This window comes from Heterodontus francisci, chromosome 6, assembly GCF_036365525.1.
Source record: "Heterodontus francisci isolate sHetFra1 chromosome 6, sHetFra1.hap1, whole genome shotgun sequence".
NCBI lineage: Eukaryota > Metazoa > Chordata > Chondrichthyes > Heterodontiformes > Heterodontidae > Heterodontus > Heterodontus francisci.
The window spans coordinates 150,717,049-150,743,207 of record NC_090376.1 but is presented as its reverse complement, the minus strand read 5'-3'; the positions used below and the strand labels follow the sequence as shown (position 1 = coordinate 150,743,207).

Sequence of the window (26,159 nt, the reverse complement as noted above, 5' to 3'; positions counted from 1 at the left end):
ATTTGGTGGAGGCAGATACAATCAGGGTTTTCAAAAGGGAATTGGATAAGCACCTAAAGAGAAAAAAATTTGCAGGGCTACGAGGAAAGGGTGGGGAAGTGGGATTAGCTGAGTAACTCTTGCAGGGAGCCAGCATGGACACGATGGGCTGTATGGTCTTCTTCTGTGCTGCAACCATTCTATGATTCTATAAATTGACCTATGTGAAACAATGCACATTTTCCATGTCCTGCGAAGAAAGATTGAGGGAGCTGGGGCTTTTCTCATTGGAGCGAAGAAGGATGAGAGGTGACTTGATAGAGGGGTACAAGATGATGAGAGGCATAGATAGAGTGGATAGTCAGAGACTTTTTCCCAGGGTGGAAAGGGCTATCACCAGGGGGCATAATTTTAAGGTGATTGGAGGAAGGTTTCGGGGAGATGTCAGAGGTCGGTTCTTTACACAGAGAGTGGTGGGTGCGTGGAATGCGCTGCCAGCGGTGGTAGTAGAAGCAGATACATTAGGGACATTTAAGCGACTCTTGGATAGGTACATGGATGAAGGGTAGGTAGTTAGTTTGATCTTAGAGTGGGTTAAAGGTTCGGCAAAACATCGTGGGCCGAAGGGCCTGTACTGTGCTGTACTGTTCTATGTTCTATGTTCTATAACCACTGACAATCATAGTCAACTGTTCTTGGAAAACACCACTTTTTTAGTCCCAGAACTCACAGGGCCACTGTGTCGACATCCCCACTCCCGTTCTCCCCCAGGTATGCGCAAATGTCCATTTGCTCAACTTATCCTTATGTCTCTCAACTTGATCTTCAGGATGAAAATCCCCAGAAGAATCTGCCAAGGATATTACATTTTCTGGAACCACCATGCCACTGAATTTACAACCTAAAGCCAGAAATCCCTGGACATTCCCAATGAGAATACAATTCTTCGATGTCATCATGCAGGTAGGGCTTTGAAATATGCACAAAGCTATGGGCCGATTTTATTTCAGCAACGTGATTCACGGTGGTGTGCTAGAAGGCGGGGGGAGAACTCGCCTCGACCCTCCGTTGGATCCTTGTTGTTATTTAACAGCTAATTGGCTGCCCACCGTCAACGGTGCGTCCCTTTAAAGGACAAGCTCCCGCCTCCAGAGCTGCCGGCTAATTGGACGGCCAACAGCTCTGCAATACCAGAAGCGCCACTGGGAGCATAGAATCATAAGAGTCATTTACGGTCCATCGTGCTAAACTCCAGAAAGCTTGTTATGGAAGGATAATACTGGAGCCAATCTTTACTCACTTTCACATTCATTGCACAGAGTAAAAGGATTACAAACATGTAGCTCCTCACTCAAAACCCTCCACCCGTCTCAGTAAGTGTCTGCTTATAAGTGCCCAAGTAAGACCCCAACTAACACCCTCCACCTGCATATAATCAAACAATTGATACACAATTAACAGATTAACACATCAGGTCCATGCCGGCTCTCTGTGGAACAATGCAGTCAGTCCCACTCCTCCACTTGATCCCTGTAGCCCTGCAAGTTTACTTTCTTCAAAGTGCCCATCCAATTTCCTTTTGAAATCATTGTCTCTGCTTCCACACCCTCATGGGCAGTGAGATCCAGGTCATTCACACTCGCTGCGTATAAAATGTTCTTCCTCACATTCCCCCTGCATCTCTTGCTCAAAATCTTCAATCTGTGTCCCCGTGTCCTTGTACCATCAGTTCATGGGTACAGCTATTCCTTGTCTAACTTATCTCAGCCTGTCATAATCTTGTACACCTCTATCAAATCTCCCCTCAATCTCCTTTGCTCCAGGGAGAACAAACCCAGTTTTTCTAACCTGTAACTAAAATCCCCCATCCCTGGAACCATTCTGGTAAATCTCCTCTGCACCCTCTCAAGGACCCTCACATCTTTCCTAAAGTGTGGTGACCAGAACTGGATACAATAATCCAGGCGGCACAGTGGTTAGCACTGCAGCCTCACAGCTCCAGCGACCGAGGTTCAGTTCTGGGTACTGCTTGTGCGGAGTTTGCAAGTTCTCCCTGTGTCTGTGTGGGTTTTCGCCGGGTGCTCCGGTTTCTTCCCACAGCCAAAGACTTGCAGGTTGATAGGTAAATTGGCTGTTGTAAATTGCCCCTAATGTAGGTAGGAGAATGGTGGGGATGTGGTAGAGAATATGGGGTCAATGTAGGATTAGTATAAATGGTGGTTGTTGGTCGGCACAGACTTGGTGGGCTGAGGGGCCTGTTTCAGTGCTGTATCACTAAATAATAAATAAATCTAATTGGGGCCTAATCAGAGCTTTATAAAGGTCAGCATAACTTCCCTGCTTTTTGCACTCTATGGCCGGAATTTTACGTTGGCGGGAGGCCCTCGCTCACCTGCCAAAAAGTTGGGGGCAAACTTGTCTCTGCCGGCCTGGGGAGCCAGGCTGGGATTTTATGCTCCCCAGGTCCTTAATTGGTCTTAGGCGGGACCTCCACCTCTCTGAGGCAGGAAGTCCTGCCTAATGGAGCAGCCAGCCAATCAGCGGGCCAGCAGCTCTCAGTCCCAGCAGTGCCATCGGGAGCAGTGCACCCAGCTGCAGCAGCAAGAGGGACGACGGCCCGAGAAACAAGGTAAGTTTTTGGGGCCTCACCAGGGCAATTGGCTGGGCCCCAGCAAGGCAAGGGGGGGTGGTTGGTTGCAGGGGCAGGGGACTTTATTTCGATCGGGATGGTAGGGCCTTGGGGGGCCCTCGGTGGGGCACAGGGTGCTCGATCAGGAGGACCCCCCCAGCCTGCAAGAAGGCCACTAGGTTTTACCTGGCGGCCTTCTGGGGGCCTGAGCTGCTCGCCCTCTGCTGGTAAAATACCAGCGGTGGTGGGAGGAGGCCATTAAGTGGCAGTTAATTGGCCAGTTAAGGGCCTTGATTGGCTGGGGTGGATGGGCCATTTCTCACTGCTGCTGCCCCTCATAAAATTGCAGTGGGGGCAGGAAGGCATTGGGAATGACACCACCCGTCTCCCACTCAGTTTTATCACCCTCCACCCCACCAGCTCGCTCCTATCGGAGGGTGTATAATTATGACCAATGCCTCTATTTATGAAGCCCAAGATCCCATATGCTTTGTTAACTACGCTCTCAATATGTCCTGCCACCTTCAAAGAACGATGCACATGCATCCCCAGGTCCCTCTGTTCCTGCACACCCTTTAGAACTGAGCCATTAAGTATATATTGCCTCACCCTATCCCTTCTGCCAAAATAGATTACCTTACACTTTTCTGTATTAAGTTCCATCTGCCACTTTTCTGTTGATTCTGCTAGTCTTTCTATGTCCTGTTGCAGGCAGTTTGTATCATCCTCAATATTTGCCACTCTTCCAAGTTTGGTATCATCGGCAAATTTTTTAGTTCTACTCTGTATTCCAAGATCCAAGTCATTTATATATAGCAAAAAAGCAATGGTGCTAGCACTGACCCTTGAAGAACACCACAGTCTGCCATCCTCCAGTCTGAATAACTATTTACCATGACTCGCTGTTTCTTGTCCTTGAGCCAACTTTTTATCCAAATGGACACTGACCCTCCTATTCCATGAGCCTCAGTTTCATTAACCAGCCTTTTATGTGGTACTTTATCCATATAGAAAACATCCACCTCATTCCCTTCATCAACCTTCTCTGTTATTTCATCAAAAAATTCAATTGGATTAGTCAAGCATAATCTGCCTTTTACAAATCTGTGCTGGCTATCCTTAATTAACTCAAACCTCTCCAAGGGCTTGTTGATTTTTTTCCTCATGTAAGGCCTCCCCCTCTATAGTGCTAGATTGTGCAGAGCACAGCAGACCACCAAGATACGTGAGACCCTCAACGGGCATATTGCAAGGTTCCACCAGATTGATTGAGGCAGCGGAACCTCACCTTCAACAGCAGCCCAATTGTCTGCTTGATGGCTGCTCGAGTGGAGCCCTGGCAAGTGTACCTCTGCTCTGCTGCATTGCAAGGGTTCCTCAAAGGCGTCAGAAGCCATGTCTTCAATGGGTAGCCCTGGTCCTCGAGAATCCATCCCTGACGGTGAGCAGGGGGCCTGAAAAGCTATGGCACCTGGGACTGTTGAAGTACTTAGGCATCGTGTCTTCATCCTGGCACTAAACATCTATGCCGGATCCTTCCAGGGATCCACCGGGGATATGTGTGGGGTCTCCCAGGCTGCAGCCCACCGCTGTATCAAGGAGGTGACCAATGTCCTGTTCAAGAGAACCCGTGACTATGTGCACTACGGGACCAACCCTGACAGTCAAGCCGACAGGGCCAATGATTTTGCGGCCACAGCTCGATTTCCACAGGTGCAAGGTGCACATAACTGCTGGAAACACTTTCTGTGGTCACAGGCTAGTTGAACGTTCATTGAATGGAAGCCCTTCCAGTTGATGAAGGTGGCTGGCTGGTCCGTGGGATCCTTGCTGGCCACATTCATGCAATCAATTACACCTTGCACCTGTGGATCCCTGGAAGGATCCGGCATAGACATTTAGTAACACGGTAATCTTAAGAGTCACTGGCATAGGGTTGCCTCCAAATCCCAGAGGTCGCAAGTCATCCTGCAGAAGGCCGTATAAGTCAGTGATGGCCTCCCTGGAAAGCCGTAGACTTCGCTGACAGTGTCACTCAGATATTTGGAGGTAGGTGATGCGAGTCCTGTAGACTCCCTGGCGTACGTGGGCCCTTCATGGCCTGGCTGGCTGCTGTTGCTCTCGTCACGGAGCTTCAGGGTCAGGCACAGCTGCCTCTGGGCCTGCCTCCATTGGAGGCACCTCAACATGCCAAGGGGATCCAACATTACAGGGTGTATGAGACCCATGGCAGGTGTTCTGGGGCCTTCAGCTTGCTTCAGATGCAGAGACGACCCTGCCTTGGCAAATATGCTTATCACTATATGCTCAGCAGAATGCCTGATTTACCACACAACTCAAACTTACTGATGGGCCACAGTCTTTTCCAGCAGTGAGAGCCACCACACACAGTAACACAGTAGTTTGAAACCCTATCATGCCCACCACACCCAACCTAAACCCTTGCAGAGCCCCCGATACAGACAACCCCCCTGGAGAATGCACGATACACCCAACCCCTTTGCAGAGCCCACATCAACAGCCTGACAATGACCTCAGAACACACCCCTTCCCCGATGCTGCAATAGTCAGGATCTCTAGCTGCCAGCTTTTAATGGTTGCAAAGCTGAAGGCACATGAGTGCCGCCTGCCATTCACAAGATCAAGGTCCACTCATTAAATCGCAAATAATTACAGTTTAATTCGTGTTAAACAACATTTCAGCAATTTAAGATAGATTCCCATTGTATTGGGGTATCAATTCTGCAATGGTACTTTCCTTCCTCTGACAAAATCAGGAATCTATGTAGCGATGCTGGATTCCTGGGTGGGTGGCCCCACTGCGATTCTCCTTCTCCCACATGTCATCATACCTGTAAATTCAGCCCTAAGCATGCAGGATGCCTGCCTGCAACAGGGGATTGTCACCCTGGGTCTTAATGCATATGATCTACAGGAATGATACCAGAATGAAGAGGGTACAACTACTCAACAGGCTGGGGCTCTTTTGTCTAGAAGAGAAAAGATTGAGAGGTTACCTGATAGAAGTCTTTAAAATTAGAAAGGGGTTCAGTAGGATAGATACGGAGAAAATGTTTCCCTTGTGGGGAACTCCAAAACTGGAGCCATAATCCACGATTATCACCAATAAATACAATGAGGAGTTCAGGAGAAACTTCTTTACTCAGCGTTGGAACTCGCTACCACATGGAATGGATGAAGTGATTAGCATGGATGCATTTAAGGGGAAGCTAGATACGTACATGAAGGAGAAAGGAATATGTTGATAGGGTGGGATGAAGTAAGGTGGGAAGAGACTCTTGTGGAGCATAGACCAGTTGGGTGGAATGGTCTGCTTCTGGGCTGTAAAACTCTATATAATTCTCTATGTAGTATTTCAAAATTCAACCACGTATGATAATCATACAAATTGCATGAAAAATGTCTTGCATCCGGTATTAAGGTGAAGTGCTCAACTTGTTCTAGAGAATTGTACTAAAAGTACAGCTTCAAGAATCAAAGCTTCTTTGGTGATATAGGTGTTCCATGCTTTTCCCATTTCTGCTGTAGTAATTGTCAGTCAAACAGCAAATTCATTCAAAAAGTAGGATGACCAACTCGAGTTGGACTGATTCCTGAAGGTTTCATCACATGACCCACTGCCCCAGCCAGTCAAACAGCCTTTTTTACCACCTTCAATATTTTTGTAACAAATAGTCAAAAGTGTTTAAAGAAAATGAAAAATACACGTAACTTTTTAAATGCCGCTATGATTTTTCTGCTCGCTGTATATCTTTAATTCCTGGCGGCAACAGAGCAATCCTGGAGGGTTGGCATTCCTATCAAAAAGACACTTAATATCTTTCAGATGGATTCACAGGCTTCATAATGGAAATAGACTCAGGCAGAAATATTCAATGATCATTCATCACCGTATGTTATCTGTAGGAAGCTGCTTTGGAACTGAAATTACATCCTTTGTAAATCTAACATATGTTCTGATCACCAATGTATTTTTTCTTTCAGAAGAGGCACAATCTTCATGAGAAGATTTCTGCAATTTTGTTTCTCACTTATTTATAAACATAATGTCATGAAGATATTTAAATGCATCATCACAACATGTGGATGTGACACCATTTTGATGACAATGTTGCAGAGCCATTTCCTTCAGTGCAAGAAAAGAGGTATGGTTGAACACAGTGCCCTTTTAGTTCAGGAAATAAACATTCTTGTCCAAAATTATCTGTGACTTACCTGTACATCCCCTTCAGACACTCAGAATTCTGCTGTGATAGAGAGTTGAAGGTCTCTTGCATGTGGATTCATTATACAGCAGGGTAAAGCAATGCAAGTCACCTGAAAATCATTTCATGCAACCTACCGCAAAACCAATCCTTCTGTGACTGGGGGCTTTAGCCCAAGATAATTAATTTACAGCAGTACTTCTCAAGTGAGATGACAGATAAATTACAATTTCTGCATATTAGACATGAAGCACAGAACTGCAGTATTTTAAATATAATAGAATACCAATTACATGCACAAATAAAACTGAATTTGAGACATTTGATAATGTTACTTTAAATAAACGATTTACATTTTTTTTAAACCAAGGGCTTCAAAATGTGAAGATTTTAAGTTCTTAAACATTACATCTTTGATTCATAGTGTGCCTTACCCAAGGATAAGCACACAATTTTGAGCAATATTATCTTCATGCTTTCACCATCATGTACTAAGCTAGATTATTCCTTGCTCAATATTCCTTTAACTGTTGCTGCACAGAATGGACTTTGGTATTAAGCATATTACAGGAATACTTTGCGCAATGTCAGACTAATATTATCAGTTCTCTAACTTTCTTCTACAAGGAATATTCCACAAAGTAGATACACTTGCACTTGAAATAAACACATTTTAACACACTTTAAAATGGACATACAACCAAGCAGTTAGCATGAGCCTTCATGCAATATTTTCAGTTATCCATAATCACACATTTCTACACTTAGACACCGAAAATTTTTAATAGCTTAGATATATTCAGGGACCAAAAACATTTTTGGAGATAGTTTATTATTTCCAATTTTCTACGCCTGAATAATAATGTTCTGTTACCTAAAAGAAAACTCTTTATTATTTTGTTGGTTTACTTTATGAATTCACACAAACACTATCAATTTGAATATTAATACTTTCTCCACACTAAAGCACTTTTGGTATCTTAAATGCTAATGACATCATGAATAATGTGTAGGAGCTTTCCTGTAAACATACTTTCTAACAGGTATCAATGTTGAAAAATTGTAGTTGGACATTATTAAAGACTCACGTTCAGAAGGTTTGAAAGATTTTTTCACTTCTCCATTTCCTGAGGCAATGCAGCCATCCTCATCATCACAGTCTCCGCTGACCTGGATGTCATCACCATCTATTTGCCCACTGCCCTTTTCTGCTGAATGCCATTTCTCGTACTTGGGGATCACTTTGCCCTGCAACAGCTGCAAACAGCAATTTGTAATCATTTTATAGATATTTCTCATCTTCGTACGGTATCCCGTTAGTTTGAAAATGCGAGAGTTCAAAAATGTCAAAAGAACCTGAAAATACTGGAAATCATGATACTGAACTGAATGTACACAATACTGAAAATAAAACAGAAAGTGGCAGATATACAACACAATTGTCATATGAAAAATAGCAAGACTGGTTAATGTTTCCTGTGCAACTTTTCATCAGAATTTAAGTTGTGTATTTCAAGCATTCTCTGCTTTAATTTAATGTAATTTACCAGTTTCTGTCTCTACAAGATACAAAATATAACAATTTAAAAAAAATTCCCACAAGCTACTGGTGGAGTCATTACACAGTGCATAATTACACTCATAAAATATGATGTTGTGCAATGAAATGCAGAAATATTGGCAAATTAATACTAATGCACCTTGGGAAATGAAAGCTCTGATTTCAATTTTTTAACATCTTTAAATCGAAACATAATGTAGCATTGCGCTGTGACCACATTGCACTGCAGCTTTCATTTCAATTTCTATATGGAACCATGGTTAGCATGTGTGATCATTATTAATTCTTTGCCCTGAGTATCCAATATTTTTTTGCCACCTAAAATGTATTGGTCTATAAACAGAAGCACTTAATACAGCAAGACCAAAGGGGCAATCCAATAGCTTTATGAACCTGATCTTGTTTCAGTCAGTCACATCTTTCTTTTCTGTGTCCACTTCAATAACACTCCAGCAGAATTTTTATGCTTCGGGTTTGTGGACTATTTGAGCAGCCCTCAACGTCAGGACACTTTCACTTCATGTAAAAAATACACACCCTATTACTATTATGGATCTCAAATCACGCCCTAAGGTGTTTTTTGAATTGCCAGTTGATTTCCTGTGGCACTGCTCAAAATATTACAAATGTGGCTCTGATTTTAACTCCAAGTGGGTTTTCGGAGTTTAAGTTCGAAATGCACCCGCTGTCCCAGAAAACAGGCCTGGGGTAGTTTAACACTTGAACCTCATTAAAATTGCATGGGTAGGTGCCGTAGCAATTCACTGACACACAGGGAAATCTGCCCACTTTCAAAGTGCAATTGCTGGTGGGTCAACCAGAGGTCCATTTAAAGCAGTAATGTACCTCTTAAAGCAATATTAGATTTCCATCTACAAAAGTCTGCTGTTGGAGTACTGCAGGATGAAAGACCTTCAAGATGTTGCAGGAAAACCTCCAGGTTCTCGGAAACTTCCTTGGAGACCTGATTGTAAGGTGAAGAGAAAAGTTCTCTTTCTAGCCATTGGGAAGAAGATTTCAAAAGACCAGGTTCACCAGCCATAGAGAGAGATTGATGGAACTGCAGCCCTTAGAGCATCATTCCCAGGTCCTGGATAGAATGCAGAAAGTGCTACAATGACCTCTCAATTGAGCACAGCTCTTTATTTCGCCATCTCACAACAACACATGCAAGAACCCTTGGCCCCCTCCTCAACAATCCCTTCCCACAGTCACATCCTTTAGCACCCAGTACAAGGACTCACCACCCTTTATTCTCACTACAAACACACACCAATCTCTTCCTTGCTCCTTTCACTGCAGTGCTTAGCAGCATTCTCTTCTCACTCGGTAGCCTTTGCACAACCACCAACTTTTCTCATGTCTCCTTTCTCTCATCACATTCCACATACCTGCCTTTCATCCAACACCTCCCCATCCTAATTCAAACTTGCTTCTTCTTTCTCTCAACATCCAAGCAAGTTCCACATATCTGCACTCGCCTTTTCAAATGACACTTAGGGGAAATTTCATGGAGGTGACAGGGGTCTCAGCCACTAGACAGCCAGTGAAAGACCCACATTTCCTCCTCCGGATGGCCCACCGGTATTATGTGTCAATCAGGCAGTTGAAAGGTCACCAGTGGGGCTTCCCCAGGATCAGGACCCTGGGGCGGGAAATCCCGCCTGTCGACAGCTGTCAGCCAATTCAAGGCCAGCAGCTCTTTTGCTCAGCAGCACCACCAGGGAGGTGGTGGCTGCTACCATTAAGGCACCCACCAGAGGCCCAGGATCATGCAGCGACCCAGGCCAGAGATGAGTGATGCTGGGAGGGGTTTCGCAGGATGGCGATTGCGAGGGGGTGGGGTATAGGGGGTCAGCAGCAAGGGTAGAGGGGGTCGCTCTCAGCGACCATTCTCAGATCCCCCCCTTACCGTAGCTGGGTCCCTTTGTCAGGCACTGAGTGCCTTGGAATGAGGGACAACCCCCCCCCATCCCCGCCCCCCGGGAGACCACAATCAACCCCGCACAGGTTTGCATGTCGAGGTTAATATCTGCAGCGGTGGGAAGAGGTCCTTAATTGGGCATTAATTTTCTCTTAAGGGCCTCAGTTGGTGATGGGGCAGGAAGGCTGTCCACAGGCCTTCCTGCCATGGAGAATCAGGGTGGAGGCGGGAAGATGGCGGGGTCCCCACCTGTCACTGTCCTGCCCGATTAAATGCCATCCCCACCTCTAAAATCACTATGGGGGAGAGCATAAAATATCACCCTCACTAACTCCTTCAATATCTGCAGAACAAGACAGTGCTCAACACAGGGAGAGGACTAAAACTGGGGAACATTAGCCAATATCATGAAACTCTCTTAAATGAAGCAGCAAATGCGAGAAATCAAAGACCTCTTCAGAACTGTGAGGATCGGAGATTTCAAGGCAAGCGATCTCTCTGAACAGGTCTCTAACTTTTACTTCCATCCCTTCATGAGCCTCTGTAAAATACAAAATCACTCTCCAGCCTCTCAGTGCTATGCTTAACACTTGTCCCTGTTATTTTTCCTCCAGGTTCTCCTTAGCAGCACTAAGCCCATAAATGAAGACACTTCAGAGGAGCAGAATCATTCTCAGGAAGCACCATAACCTGCTCCATCATTCTCAAGCCCCAGCTTTAAGATTAATATCCCAGTTGGGTTGCAGAGTAACTTAGAGGGATTTGCATGTGTTGAAACATGTATTAGTGAGCAGTAGTGAGCAGCAATGTGTGCTGGTGGCAGGGATAGATCAGGAAACAGCTTGTGAGATCCTATGCTGAGGAGGACAGGTAGACTTCAGGGACCTCGCAATGAAAAGAAAATTGCTTGCTTCGCACAAGTAGTTATATCAGATGTTGGGATGTCCCCCAGTGAGTTTCACTACCATGGCTGAAAGTGTGGCAGAATCTGCTTTCAGCCTATGTGGTGTCATCTTGCAGGGCATCAGCACTATGGTGTCTATGTTCGAGGATATGTCCACATCCCGGAATGCTGCAGTGGGGCCCTCACAAACAGTCAATGGTCACTGTCTTTGCAGTTTGATTGAAACCTCAAACAGCTACCATGTAGACTTTGGTGTCAAACCAGTGCTCTGCCCTAGAGAGGTAGAATTCCACTTTGTACAGACAGACTTGCACCATGGAGAGATTTGTGCTGCAAAGAGATAGGAGTTTTTAAGGAATCACTAATCTTCTCCAGTTTGGTCTCCTGCAGAAGTGATCAGCCCCAGCCCATGGGAGTGGCAGTAATGCGACAGGGCGAGCATGTAATGCTCTCTCTCAGGATATTGGCATATCTGCTTGATTATTGTCCCTCATAACCCTCTCAACCAAGATACTGAGACAAAGAAGGAACCATGTGGCCAAAAGCTTGGTCGAAGAGGTGGGTTTTAAGCAATGTTAAAGGAGGATAGAGAGATAGAGAAGGGAATTCCATAGCTTAGGGCCCAGATGGTTAAAAACACAGCCACCAATGGTGGGGTAAAGGAAGGAGGGGATGCACAAGAGACTGGAATTGGAGGAACACAGAATTTGAGGAGGGTTGTAGGGCTAGAAGGGGTAACAGAGATAAGGATGGGCAAGGCAAAGTAGGGAGATAAACATGATGAGAATTTTAAAACAGGGATGTTCAGGGACTGGCAGTTAATGTAGGTAAGTGAGCACAGGCGAACAGGGTTTGGTGCAAGTTTGGCAGCACAGATTTGGACGAGCTAAAATTTATGGAGGGTGACATTTGGGAGGCCAGTCAGGAATGCATTGGAAAAGTTGAGTTTGGAAGTAACAAAAGCATGGATGAGACAGGAGAAGTGCTGAGGCTAGGGTGGAGATGGGCAATATTTTGGACATGATCTTGTTAATGGAGAAGATATGGAGTAACATGAAAGTATCATGACAGGAAATTGGGCACGGATTTACAGACCAACAGAATATTCAGGGAGTGGAGCCCCTTCCTGTTATAAAACATACAAACCTATTACAATGATGAACAGGAAAAGACTTACTGATCCATCCAATTTGTTATGGCATCACAATACATAAACTCCCCATTCATCCAGAGCCATGAAATTTCCTGGGTAAGGCAAGCAAACTAACCAATTATGAGAAGAAAATAAAATGGAAAATGCTTCTCTGACTCCTTAAGGTGATCAAAACTAGTCCAGGAGATCACATTGGCCCTGATTTATGTTACCTACATATCCTATCGAGTTGAAATAATTGTTCTACATAAATACACTCTAGTCCCTTCGTTACTTTATAAACCTTGATCAAATGGCCCAAGTCTACGCTTCTCTAGAAGACCCACCTCATTGAACCTATTTACGTAACTATGATATTTTCAAAAAGTAATGAATCTTGCAGTCTTCCTCTGCACCCTTTCTAAAGCCTCAATATCCCCACCACAAGGAAACAAAAACTGGGAACAGTATTCTAACAAAGGCCTAATCATGATTTTGTACAAGAACAAAATGGTGTGCTTTGTTTTATAGTAAAATTTCCTGTGAATACAACCTAGAATCCTGTTTGCTTTAGCAGGATTTTGCAGCATTGTTCATAGACCTTTAGATCGATGCACGAAAACACTCAGATCTCTTTCTTTCACTCACTGGCGTTAATTCAGTTCCCTGTGGGGCATATGTCTGTTTTGTCTTTGAAGTGCCCATATACATGACACTACACTTTATGAAGTTAAAAATCATTTGTCAAACATGGATTCAATCCCCCAACAGATTTAGGTCTTCTTGGTGCAGAACAGCATACGAGCATACAAACTAGGAACAGGAGTAGGCTATTCGGCCCCTCAAGCCTGCTCTGCCATTTTATATGATCATGGCTGATCTGTTTGTGGACTTAACTCTACTTTAGAGAGACTGTGATAGGGGAGAGAGTACATGGGCTTTGGGTTTTGGATAGATGTATGGATGAAAATGGAATAGTGTAGGTCAGATGGTTTCACAGGTCGGCGCAACATCGAGGGCCGAAGGGCCTGTACTGCGCTGTAATGTTCTAATTCTAATTCTTTTCTGCCAACCCCCGATACCCTTTGACTCCCTTGTTTTTCATATCTGTCTATCTCTGCCTTAAAAACACTTAATGACCCTGCCTCCACCGCTCTCTGAGGAAGAGAGTTCCACAGAGTCACGACCCTCTGAGAGAAAACATTTCTCCTCATCTCTATCTTAAATGGGAGACCCCTTATTTTTAAACTGCGACCCTAGTTTTAGTCTCTCCCACAAGAGGAAGCATCCTTTCAACGTCCACCCTGTCAAGTCCCTTCAGGATCTTATATGTTTCAATAAGATCACCTCTCATCCTTCTAAACTCCAATGAATACAGACCCAACCTGTCCAACCTTTCCTCATAAGATAACCCTCTCATCCCAGGAATCAGCTGAGTGAACATTCGCTGAACTGCATCCTGTACCCTCACACATATCATGGTTTCATTCATAAACTTGGGGGTCAGTCCCCCAAAACCAACATCGAAAACATTATTGAAAATAGTTAATAGCAAAAGTCCCAACACCGATCCATCGGAACACCTGAAATAACCAGTCTCCAAGCAGATCTACATCCATCGACAACCATTTACTGCCTAAGGGCAATCAGCCAATTCTCAATACACTACAGCTGATTACCACCAATTCCACAAGAAGTTATCTTTAATGGAAACCTCTGATTTTTTTTATTCATTCGTGGGATGTGGGCATCGCTGGCTAGGCCAGCATTTATTACCCATTCCTAATTGCCCTTGAGAACGCGATGGTGAGCTGCCTTCTTGAACTGCTGCAGTCCATGTGGGGTAGGAAGGGAGTTCCAGGATTTTGACAGTGAAGGAATGGCGATATAGTTCCAAGTCAGGATGGTGTGCGGCTTGGAGGGGAACTTGCAGGTGGTGGTGTTCCCATTGTTACGACCAGGTGAGAAATGTATCTAGAGGTCTTTTGCTGTCTCTACCTGGGCTTATTGTAACAGGGTTTTATTTTTAAACACACTCTGTTTTGAGCTCCTCCCTTTTTGTGAATCCTTGTTCACAGTTTTCCAATTATTAGGCAAAGAAACCAACACACCAGGTTTTCACAGGTTTAAATAGTAAAGTGAAGTTGATTAAAACTTAAACACTAATAAGGTTCACGCCTACGGATATACAATACGCCCACGCTAGCATGCACATGTGATATACACATGCAGATAGGGACAGAAAAGAGAAAAGGAAAATATAGTGGAGAGGGGTTTGAGGCAATATCAGAAGAGTTTCTTGTTTACTGTGCTTCGAGCTGACTTGATTGTAGGTAGTCTTGCTGTTCGTTGGGGCCTTGTTCACGTAGGAGACTTTTCACTCTTTGAGTTTCACGTGTTTTCACAAGATTCTGTTCTGTGGGAAGGAGATGCAGGCAGGCAGGACTGGAGGGTTTCTGCTTCAGTTCCAGGAGCATACAGTTTTCTGAGTTCAAATCCTCTGTTGGAAGTTCAAATTCAAAACCTCCAACAGTCAGTCAGTCATGTGACCAAAACTGGTCTGACCACTGCTTCTGCATATTGGGGAAGCAACGACTGAGTCCCCATTGGCCCAACACTGTCGGTTACTATGCAAATGCCTTTCCAGTCAGGGGCTTGCAATTTTAAATTTTAATGTTCATGTGGCGAAATCATGTGTACCTCAGTCTTGGCAGGTGGGGGTTTGCCTGACGCCATGCATTTTCTGCCCTTGTCCTTCTAGGTGGAAAAGGTGGCAAGTTTGGAAGGTTCTGTCTAAGGAGCCTTGGTGTGTTGCTGCAGTGCATCTTGTCGATGGTACACACTGCTGCCACTCTGTGTCGGTGGTGGAGGGAGTGAATGTTTACGGATGATACAGTGCGTTATCAAAAGCTTTCTGAAAGTTGAGGTAGACAATGTAAACGAGATTACTCTCAGCCACTAACCAGATGACATCTTTAAAAAATTCAAATTGGTAAATTGGTAAATTTTGTTTTCTGAAAATTCTATTGGGCATCCCTGCCTCTGTCCAAGTGCTCATTTATTGAATCACTAATGATTCCCTCTCAAGCATTTTAGCAATGATTGACATAGAGTGATACAGCACTGAAACAGGCCCTTCAGCCAACGAGTCTGTGCTGACCAACAACCGCCCACACAGTGGTGCAGTGGTTAGCACCGCAGCCTCACAGCTCCAGGGACCGGGGTTGGATTCTGGGTACTGCCTGTGTGGATTTTGCAAGTTCTCCCTGTGACCTTGTGGGCTTTCGCCGGGTGCTCCGGTTTCCTCCCACAGCCAAAGACTTGCAGGTTGATAGGTAAATTGGCCATTGTAAATTTCCCCTAGTGTAGGGAGGTGGTAGGGAATATGGGATTAATGTAGGGTTAGTATAAATGGGTGGTAGTTGGTCGGCACAGACTCGGTGGGCTGAAGGGCCTGTTTCAGTGCTGTATCTCTAAATATAAAATAAATATACTAATCCTACATTAGTCACATACTCCCTACCACATCCCCACACCAGGGGCAATTTACATATTAACCTATAAGTCTTTAGCTGTGAGAGGAAACTGGAGCACCCAGCAGAAACCCACATGGTCACAGGGAGAACTTGCAAACTCCACACAGGCAGTCCCCAGAATTGAACACAAGTTACTAAAGCTATGAAGCTGCGGTGCTAACCACTGCACCACTGTGCCGACATCAAGCCAATAGGCTTACAGTTACACAGTTATGCCTTGGAATGTTGTTATTCCAGTCTCAAGGAACAATCTGCAACTCCAGCTCCCACTGCACCTGCCCCATCTCCTTAGTTGGAAATCATCTCTATCAGTAGCCTGATCTGTCTTAAGATTCCTATCCTTTCGAAACCAACATGCTCATCTATTTCAATTTTAACGCTAACAGCAGTATGATCATCTTCAAGAGTGGAGCGATGCAAAGTACTCATTTCACATCTCTGCTTTATTCACTTGTTCTTGAGCACTTTAAGTCACTCAGTATAGCCTTTGATCGTACTCGGACTCGTCAGGTGGCTGAAAAAGATTTTACCATTGTTTCCACAGTTGTTCACAATCCGCTTTTCCATGAACCTTTTAGTTTATATAATAGTAACCTTAATTAATTTTCACTGTTTTTGGTACTTGTCTTCATTTTGCTTCATTGTTCTCCACTCACTTGGTTCACTTTCAATTTAAAAAAAAAAATGCCATTAGAAAATACAACACAGAAACAGACAATTTGGTCCAACTCGTCTGTGTTGGTTGTCTTATTTGTGTTCGTACATTACCAATCAGACACCATGGCCTGAATTTTATGACCTCCCTTGCCGGGAGTGGGCTGGGAGGTAGTGGGGGCATAAAATCGGGCGGGATGCAGGGGGGTATTTTACCAGCAGTAGGGAAGGTGGCAGGCAGCCCGTCCACCCTTGGGTCAACTTAGACCCTTAAGTGACTAATTCAGGGCCTCTTTCCAGCACCGCTGGGATACCCTGGTGGCCTGACTGTGGGCTCAGGGGTGGGAATCCCTACTGTTTGGGCACCCTGTGCCCCAAGGAGAGTCCACTGCAGCAGCAAGGGCCACCCCACTTGAAGAACCCTCCATGGCCTCTTGATCGTTCTCCGTTCCTTTGACTGGCTCTACTGAATGGCCCCAGTAAGCCCAGCCCACTTACCTTTACTCTGGGCCTCCAGCACTGCTCTGATCCTGGGCCTATTGCAGTCCCAGCAGTGGCCACAGATCGTGGTAGGACATCCCGCCTCATGGGGGGCAGAAGCAACAATTGCAGGCAACTAATTGCCTGACAACTGTAAAATCCGGTCATGGCTTCCAGGACCGGCGAAGGCAGGCTCATCCCCAACTTTCCAGCTGGTGGGCGGGGCATGGCCTCCACATTTAATCCCGGCCTATAGCTTCTTCTTACCACGCTCCCTGGACATACAAAGCTTCTATGGTCACAAAACTTGGCTCTGTAGCACCCAGTTTTTCAGTGCCATTTACCTTCAAAATGGCAATAATGCTGCACATAATTCTGCTGCATGCCATTTTGGTGACAGAGTTAATACGAGGGCAGGGAGCATCCACCAGATGATCAGTGTGGCACTGATTTGGCAGCATGCTGCCATTTGGAGCTCAACACTCCAGCTAATGCTGTCTGTTATATATGCAGAGTTGAACATGCGTTCAGCAGCAGGAAGGGACCCTCACCCAGCAACCAGTGCTTTTTAAAGGCATCATCAACTGCTTACTGGCTAGTTGCTGATTGATTTCTACTTTCTGTTGCTGTGATTGTACAGCGTTTTGTGGTTTCCATAATTGCTTGAAGTTGCTGAAGTCGACAGGGAGTAGTGTAGCACATGCTGAAGGAGTTTGTCCTTCCATCAAGGATTCTGCACAAACCGCATGCTCCCAGACATGGTTGCAGTAATATGCATTCCTCTTGGACTAGAGCATGACAGGAGAATGAGCAGAGGCAACACAGAGCACAACAAGCTGCTGGAAGGAGGAGGGGGCATTAAGGACTCTGAACAGGAGGCCATATCTGCTGAGGGTGTTCAGGGAGAAATTCTCCTACCTTCTTAATGAGGAACAATGGGGGACATTTTAACTTCTTGACCTGTTGGGAGTGGTGTGGAGGGATGGGGAGCTGGGAGCGCATTGGAATCCCAGAAGTCGAGGGTTTCCTGCATGTCGTAGAGTTGTAACTCCACAGCATGCGTGTGACATCATTGACACGTTTCCCGCCTGGATGTCAGTCAGGTTTGGCTTCCACTCACAGAATCACAGAATAATACAGCGCAGAAGAGGCCCTTCGGCCCATCGAGTCTGCACCGATGCATTAAAGACACCTGACCTGTCTACCTAATCCCATTTGCCAGCACTTGGCCCATAGCCTTGAATGTTATGACATGCCAAGTGCTCATCCAGGTACTTTTTAAAGGATGTGAGGCAACCCGCCTCTACCACCCTCCCAGGCAATGCATTCCAGACTGTCACCATCGTCTGGGTAAAAAAGTTCTTCCTCAAATCCCCCTTTAGCCTCCTGCCCCTCACCTTAAACTTGTGTCCTCTAGTAAATGACCCTTCAACTAAGGAGAACAGCTGCTCCTTATCCACCCTGTCCATGCCCCTCATAATCTTGTACACCTCGATCAGGTCACCCCTCAGTCTTCTCTGCTCCAGCGAAAACAACCCAAGCCTATCCAACCTCTCTTCATAGCTTAAATGTTCCATCTCATGCACCATCCTGGTGAATCGCCTCTGCACCCCTTCCAGTGCAATCACATCCTTCCTATAATGTGGCGACCAGAATTGCACACAGTACTCCAACTGTGGCCTTACCAAAGTTCTATACAACTCCAACATGACCTCCCTGCTTTTGTAATCTGTGCCTCGATTGATAAAGGCAAGTGTCCCATATGCCTTTTTTCACCACCCTATTAACCTGCCCTTGTGCCTTCAGGGATCTATGGACAAACACGCCAAGGTCCCTTTGTTCCTTGGAACTTCCCAGTGTCAGGCCATTCATTGAATACTTCCGTGTCACATTACTCCTTCCAGAGTGTATCACCTCACACTTTTCAGGATTAAATTCCATCTGCCACTTTTCTGCCCATTTGACCATCCCGTCTATATCTTCCTGTAACCCAAGACACTCAACCTCACTATTAACTACTCGGCCAATCTTTGTGTCATCCGCGAACTTACTGATCCTATCCCCCACATAGTCATCTATGTCGTTTATATAAATAACAAACAATAGAGGACCCAGCACAGATCCCTGTGGTACGCCACTGGACACTGGCTTCCAGTCACTAAAACAGCCGTCTGTCATCACTCTCTGTCTCCGACAGCGAAGCCAATTTTGAATCCACCTTATGAAGTTACCCTGTATCCCATGTGCATTTGCTTTCTTGATAGGTCTCCCATGTGGGACCTTGTCAAAGGCTTTGCTGAAATCCATGTAAACTACATCAACTGCACTACCCTCATCTACACACCTGGTCACATGCTCAAAAAATTCAATCAAATTTGTTGGCATGACCTCCCTCTGACAAAGCTATGCTGACTATTCCTAATCAAATTTTGCCTCTCCAAGTGGAGATAGATTCTCTCCTTCAGAATTTTCTCCAATAGTTTCCCTACCACTGACATGAGACTCACTGGTCCGTAGTTCCCTGGATTATCTCGACAACCCTTCTTAAATAGTGGGACCAAATTAACTGCTCTCCAGTCCTCTGGCACCTCCCCGGTGGCCAGAGAGGAATTAAAAATTTGGGTCAGAGCCCCTGCAATCTCCACCCTCGCATCCCACAACATCCTGGGACACAAATCGTCCGGACCTGGAGATTTGTCCACTTTTAAGCCTGCCAAAACCTCCAATACCTTATCACTCCCTATGACACTTTGCTCAAGAACCTCTCAGTCTCTCTCTCTGAGTTCCATTTCTACATCCTCATTCTCTTGGGTGAAGACAGATGTGAAGTATTCATTCAACACCCTACCAATGTCCTCTGGCTCCACCCACAGATTTCCCCCTTGGTCCCTAATGGGTCCTACTCTTTCCCTGGTTATCCTCTTCCCATTGATATACTTAGTGAATATCTTGGGATTTTCCCTACTTTTACCAGCCAGAGCTTTCTCATGTCCCCTCTTTGCTCTCCTAATTGCTTTCTTAAGCTCCATCCTACACTTTCTGTACACCACTAATGCTTCCATTGATTTGCTCTCTTTGTATTTGCTAAAAGCCTCTCTTTTCCTACTCATCATACCCTGAATGTTTCTGGTCATCTATGGTTCTCTGGGCTTGTTGCTCCTACCTATTACCCGAGAGGGAACACGTTGGGACTGTACCCTCCCCATTTCCTTTTTGAATGCCCCTCACTGCTCTTCTGTAGATTTCCCAACAAGTAACTCTTTCCAGTCTACCTTGGCCAGATCCTGCCTTATTTTACTAAAATTCACTCTCCCCCAATCCAAAACCTTTTTTTGCAACTTGTCTATTTCTTTCTCCATAGCAAACTTAAATTGTACCATGTTATGGTCGCTATCACCAAAATGCGCCCCCACCAACACATCAACCACCTGTCCGGCTTCATTCCCCAGAATTAGGTCCAGCATTGCACCCTCCCTTGTTGGATCCTCTACATATTGGGCTAAAAAGTTCTCCTGTATACATTTTAAGAACTCCACTCCATCTGAGCCCTTAACACGATGACTATCCCAATTAATGTTGGGCAAGTTGAAATCACCCAATATAATTACCCTATTATTATTTTTACACACCTCTGCGAATTGCGCACATATTTACTCCTCAATTTCCCGCTGACTATCTGGGGGTCTATAATAAACACCTAGCAATGCGGCTGTTGCTTTTTTATTCCTAAACTCTACCCATAAAGCTTCATTTGATGCCCCCTCCAAGATATTATCTCTCCTTACTGCAGTAACTGACTCCTTAACTAATATTGCAATGCCCCCTCCTCTTTTACCCCCTCCTCTGTCTCGCCTGATGATTCTATATCCCAGGATATTGAGCTGCCAATCCTGCCCCTCCCTCAACCATGTCTCCGTGATGGCTACTATATCACAATTCCACGTGTCAATCCTTGCCCTTAACTCATCCGTTTTACCTGTAATACTCCTGGCATTAAAGTAGAGGCCTTCCATCCTGGTCTTACTACTTTGAAACTTACTTCCACTGTATTCCCTCTGACTTGTTTGCTTTCCTGTGTTTAGCTGTGTCCCTATTCTGCTCGGAGTCTGCGTCCCCTCCCCCTGCCAAATTAGTTTAAACTCCTCCCAACAGCACTAGCAAACCTGCCAGCAAGGATGTTAGTCCCCCTCTGGTTCAGATGTAGACCGTCCCGCTTGTACAGGTCCCACCTTCCCCAGAAACGGTCCCAGTCAGGTGGGGAATGCTGGGAAAGAGGCCATAAAAGCAGGTAGGTCTGAGCTTCAGCCCTGGAATACTGGGTTGGCATTCTAATCCCGGGTTGTGATCTATCCCTGATTACAGGGTGGGCTGTCTGATCCCTAACCCGCATGGTGGGGAGATGGGAGGCCTGGGGATTGTTGGCCAGTGGTGGTGAGTGGGTGGGGGTGACAAAGATCGGAGGCTGGGGAGGGGTGAGTGGTCAGAGACCTTGGGGGTGAGGTCAGAGGCCTCGGGGGGGGGGAGATTTGAGGTTTTGGGCTTTAGATTGGAGGCTTGGAGGGGCATGTAGTTTCTAGAGTATTTTCATAGCTTATTTTTATGGATAAACTTGTCATATCTTTTATGCAAGAACTGTAATGTCAAAACTTGACTGCAAGGCATGATGGTTAGATTCGCTGAAATAGGTCAGTCTGTAACTGTTTTATACTTTAAGAATTATACCTGCTGTCTTGACATTTGTGTGGAAACAATGGCAGAGGTAAAGTGGAAAGTACCCAGTTGTTTCTGTAGGAAACAAAAGGTCAGAGCAGATGGGAAAATACAGAATTGCAGAAGTGCGAACCTTGGGACTCCTGCAGATGTAACAACAGAAGTTCTCTGAGACAGTGTACATGCCAGGTCATTTGGAAGCTTCCGATTGACAATGACCTCAATTTAGCCCAATCATGCGAGCCAGAACAAGTCATGCAGGAGGTCACTAAGAAGGATAAAAGGAGGGGAGTTTGAGACCTTGTCGGCAGGGACTGAAACATGCTTCAATCAACAGAACACTGGAAGAGGAAGAATGCCCAGCAGCTTCAGGAAGCAAGAACTGAAGACTGCTGCACAGTACTGCTGGTAAGTATAGTTTTGTATATCATTATATCCTGTCATGAAGACCCCACTTACCACGAATGAGGCATATTAATTTCATCACATGAAGCATTAATTTTAAACTGTTGCTGGACTGAAAAGATGACTTGTTTTAAGAAATCACGACAGTGGCTGGAAACATTTGCATTCTAAGAGACAGTTGCCTGGAGAGACAATAGAACTGTTCCTTGATCCAATGAACCCAAATGGATTTTGATCAACAGACACTGAATGTGGGACAAGCCAGCATTCCATCCACCCCCCATTGAGGGTGTCTGCTAAGATGGAGAATCCACAAAAACGCAGAAGAGTTTGTTGAAAAAACTTAGTCACATGACAAACCTGCTGGCCAACCTGAAGGTTTGAATTATGCTCACAGGACGGTTTGAAGACAGAGGCTGCTTTGAAAACAAAAGAAAAGGAATGTCTCTCTCCCTGGCTCTCTCTCTCTCATGAATTTCCAGATCTACTGAAGCCACTTAAACCTCAAGAGAGACAACTCCTACATTTAAATAAGTTTGAAAGCGTGCATTGGGCCTCAAAGAAACGGCAACATTTAACTGCAGTCAAAGACACTACATCGAACTCAAAGGACAGTAAATGAACTCCATCAATTGCTTCAAACTTTTCCCCTTTATTCTTTCTCCTTCTCTATCTGCGTGTGTTTATCGCGTATGCATGCTAGTATGGTCGCGTCACGCATTCATAGTAGTTTAAACTGAATTAGACTTTTAATAGGTTAATAAACTTACACCTTTCTTGGTTAAATCTTAGAAAACCTGTCCGGTTGATTTCTTTGGCTTACAATTGGAGAGCAGTGAACAAGGATTCACTGAGGGGGAGCTAAAAACATGGTGTTTTAAAAATGAAACTCTGTTACAGTCAAATCAGGCAAAGGCTGAGGGAACCCCTAGACTCCTTTCTCACCTGGTCGTAACAACCTCAATTGTGCTTAATAAACTCACTCTGATAATAAACTGTCTTGTTCTGTACCTCTTGGGTTAAAAATGGTCAAGGACCAGCTGAGAACAGTTTGGAACCAGTGACAACCTTACAGGAGGTCGGGGGTGTCCAGGGGAGGAGGTAGGGAGATTGGATGGGTCGGGGTGGGTGTCCTATCATGGGTGTTTGGCAATGCTGGATCCAACAGGTCAGTGGAAAGACACTTGCCTCCGAGATCCAACAGTTGCCAACTTCCTTTAGCTGTTGTGTTTCCCAAAGCTCAGGAAACCCAGTTGGACAGAGTTAAATTTGAATTGGTGAATAAAAATGAGGCACACAGGCTCTTTATCATATTTAAGTAATATTTGAATTGACAGCCCACCTCCTGGTCTCTATTGCCTGTCTGTTTAAATCCTCTCTTAAAATTTTCCATTTATATTCTGCATCCGTTTCATCCTTACCACGAAAGGTTGACCAGTTGACCTGTTCTAAACTCTGTGCCATTTTGCTAAAGTTAGTCTTTTTCAGCTCTGGAATAAATTGCACATTTTCATCATCTTTGGTTTTATCAGCTAATTGATCACTATTTGGACACTATTTCCCAGGCGTTCTCCCATATGAAGGTCAGATACCAACTTATGCTCGCTGGTAAACATTAGATGCACCAGATGATTATTCTAGTCAATAAGGCCTTGCATCCGACGAAACCGAGCGATGTGCAAAAATTCAACACCTCTCTCTCCTCCTGATCAACAGCCTGCACTGGTAACGTGAGGCATTGCTCTCATATTGTCATCATCTGCCACCCATTGATGGTTGTATGGAGAGCAAACTGCCTAAAGTCGTAGCCTGGAATGAGCCTCTGGCACAGATATTGAAGGCTTCTATAACCATCATCGGTCCAATATCTGCTGCAGAGGTTACTACTGCCTGCCTACCTCCTCATACATTGTATTTGATGCTCACAAGTGGTCTCCTCTACACTGGCGAGACCAAATCCAGACTGGGTGATCATTTTGCTGAACACTTTCGTTCAGACAGCAAGTGTGCTTCAGACCTTCCGGTTGATTGCCATTTTAATTCTCCACATACTCCTACTCTGACTTTTTTGTCCTTGCTCTCCCAATGAAGCTGAACAAAAGCTCAAGGAACAGCACCTCATCTTTCAATTGGGCACTTTAAAACCTTCTGGACTTGATACTGAGTTCAACAATTTCAGATCGTGACCACTGCAGCCATTTAATTGGACAGCAGGTGCTGGTAATAATTCTGTAGTTGCTATTTACAGATCCTCTAAACCTATCTTCTGTTTCTTTATTTGTCACATTATCACCCCCTTTTGTTTGCACCATCATCCCTTTTGTCATTTAATCACTCATGCCTTCCGCCCTATCTCAGACCTTCCCTTTTGTTCTTTCCTATCTTCCCTCCATTTCCCTCCCTCCGTGCTTGCTTAATAACTGTTACATCACCAACTTCTTCCAATTCTGACAAAAGGTCATTGACCTGAAACGTTAACTGTTTCTTTCTCCACAGATGCTGCCTGATCTGTTGAGTATTTCCAACATCTGTTTTTATTCCTGATACATTAGCATGGATTGAGGATTGGCTAATGGTCAGTAAACAGAGAGTAGGAATGAACAGGTCATTTTTGGGATGGCAGGGTTTAACTAGTAGAGTGTCGTGAGGATCAGTGTTTGAGCCTCAACTATTTGCAATCAATATCAATTACTTAGATGAGGGCACTAGTATCATGGGATAAAAGAGGAAGTGGTAGTGTGGATATGAAAGGAAAATACTGTGGATGTTGAAAATCTGAAATAAAAACTGAAAATGAAGGAAATACAGCAGGTCAAGTGGCATCTGTGGAGAAAGAAGCAGAGTTAAAGTTTCAGGCCAATGACCTTTCAACAGAACTGGGAAAAGTTGTAAATACAATATGTTTTAAGCAAGTGAAAGGGGGAAGAGTGAAAAAAGCACAAAAGAGAAGGTCTGAAAGAGGGTGGAAGGAGGAGAGCTTAAATGACAAAAGAGTTAGTGGCAGGGCCAAAGGGAGTGGTAATGGGACAAGTACTTTTTTTTATACTCATTCATGGAATGTGGGCGGTGCTGGATTGGCCAGCACTTATTGCCCATCCTTAACTGCCCTTGAGGATGTGGTGGTGAGCTGCCCTCTTGAACCGTTGCAGTCCTTGGTTGTAGGTACCCACAGTACTATTAGGAAGGGAGTTCTAGGATTTTGACCCAGCAACAGTGAAGGAATGGTGATATAGTTCCAAGTCAGGATGGTGTGCTGCTTAGAGGGAAACATGTAAGTGGTGGTGCTCCCATGCATCTGCTGCCCTTGTCCTTCTAGATGGCAGAGGTCGTAGGTTTGGAAGGTGCTGTCGAAGGAGCCTTGGTGAGTTGCTGCTGTGCATCTTGTCGATGGTACACACTTCTGCCACTGTGCGTCGGTGGTGAAGGGAATGTTTCAGGTGGTGGATGGGGTGCCAATCAAGCGAGCTGCTTTGTCCTGGCTGGTGTCAAATTTCTTGAATGTTGTTGGAGCTGTACCAATCCAGGCAAGCGTGTATTCCATCTCACCCCTGACTTGTGCCTTGAAGATGGTGGACAGGCACTAGAAAGTCACGAGGTGAGCTACTCGTCACAGAATTCCCAGCCTCTGACCTGCTCTTGTGACCACAGTATTTATGTGGCTGGTCCAGTTCAGTTTATGGTCAATGGTAACCCCCAGGATGTTGACAGTGCAATAGAACATTAAAGGGAGATGGTTAGATTCTCTCTTTTTTGAAATGGTCATTGCATGGCACTTGTGTGGTGCGAATATTACTTGCCATGTATCAGCCCAAGGCTGGATGTTGTCCCAGTCTTGCTGCATCTGGACACAGGCTGCTTCATGATCTGAGGAGCTGTGAATGGTGCTGAACATTGTGCAATGATCCGTGAACATTCCCACTTCTGACCTTATAATGGAGGGAAGGTCATTGAAGAAGCAGCTGAAGACGGTTGGAGCTAGGACACTACCCTGAGGAACTCCTGCAGTGATGTCCTGGGAC

At 45.0% G+C, this 26,159-nt stretch overlaps 1 protein-coding gene across 1 annotated transcript in view; it reads right to left on the bottom strand.

The window, feature by feature from the left end:
* gpc5a (glypican 5a) overlaps positions 1 to 26,159 on the bottom strand; it is a 1,436,107-nt gene that overhangs the window by 490,014 nt on the left and 919,934 nt on the right. The window contains exon 7 of the mRNA XM_068034439.1: positions 7,923 to 8,091. Coding sequence (XP_067890540.1) covers positions 7,923 to 8,091 — 169 coding nt within the window. The remainder of the gene's footprint in view (positions 1 to 7,922; positions 8,092 to 26,159) is intronic.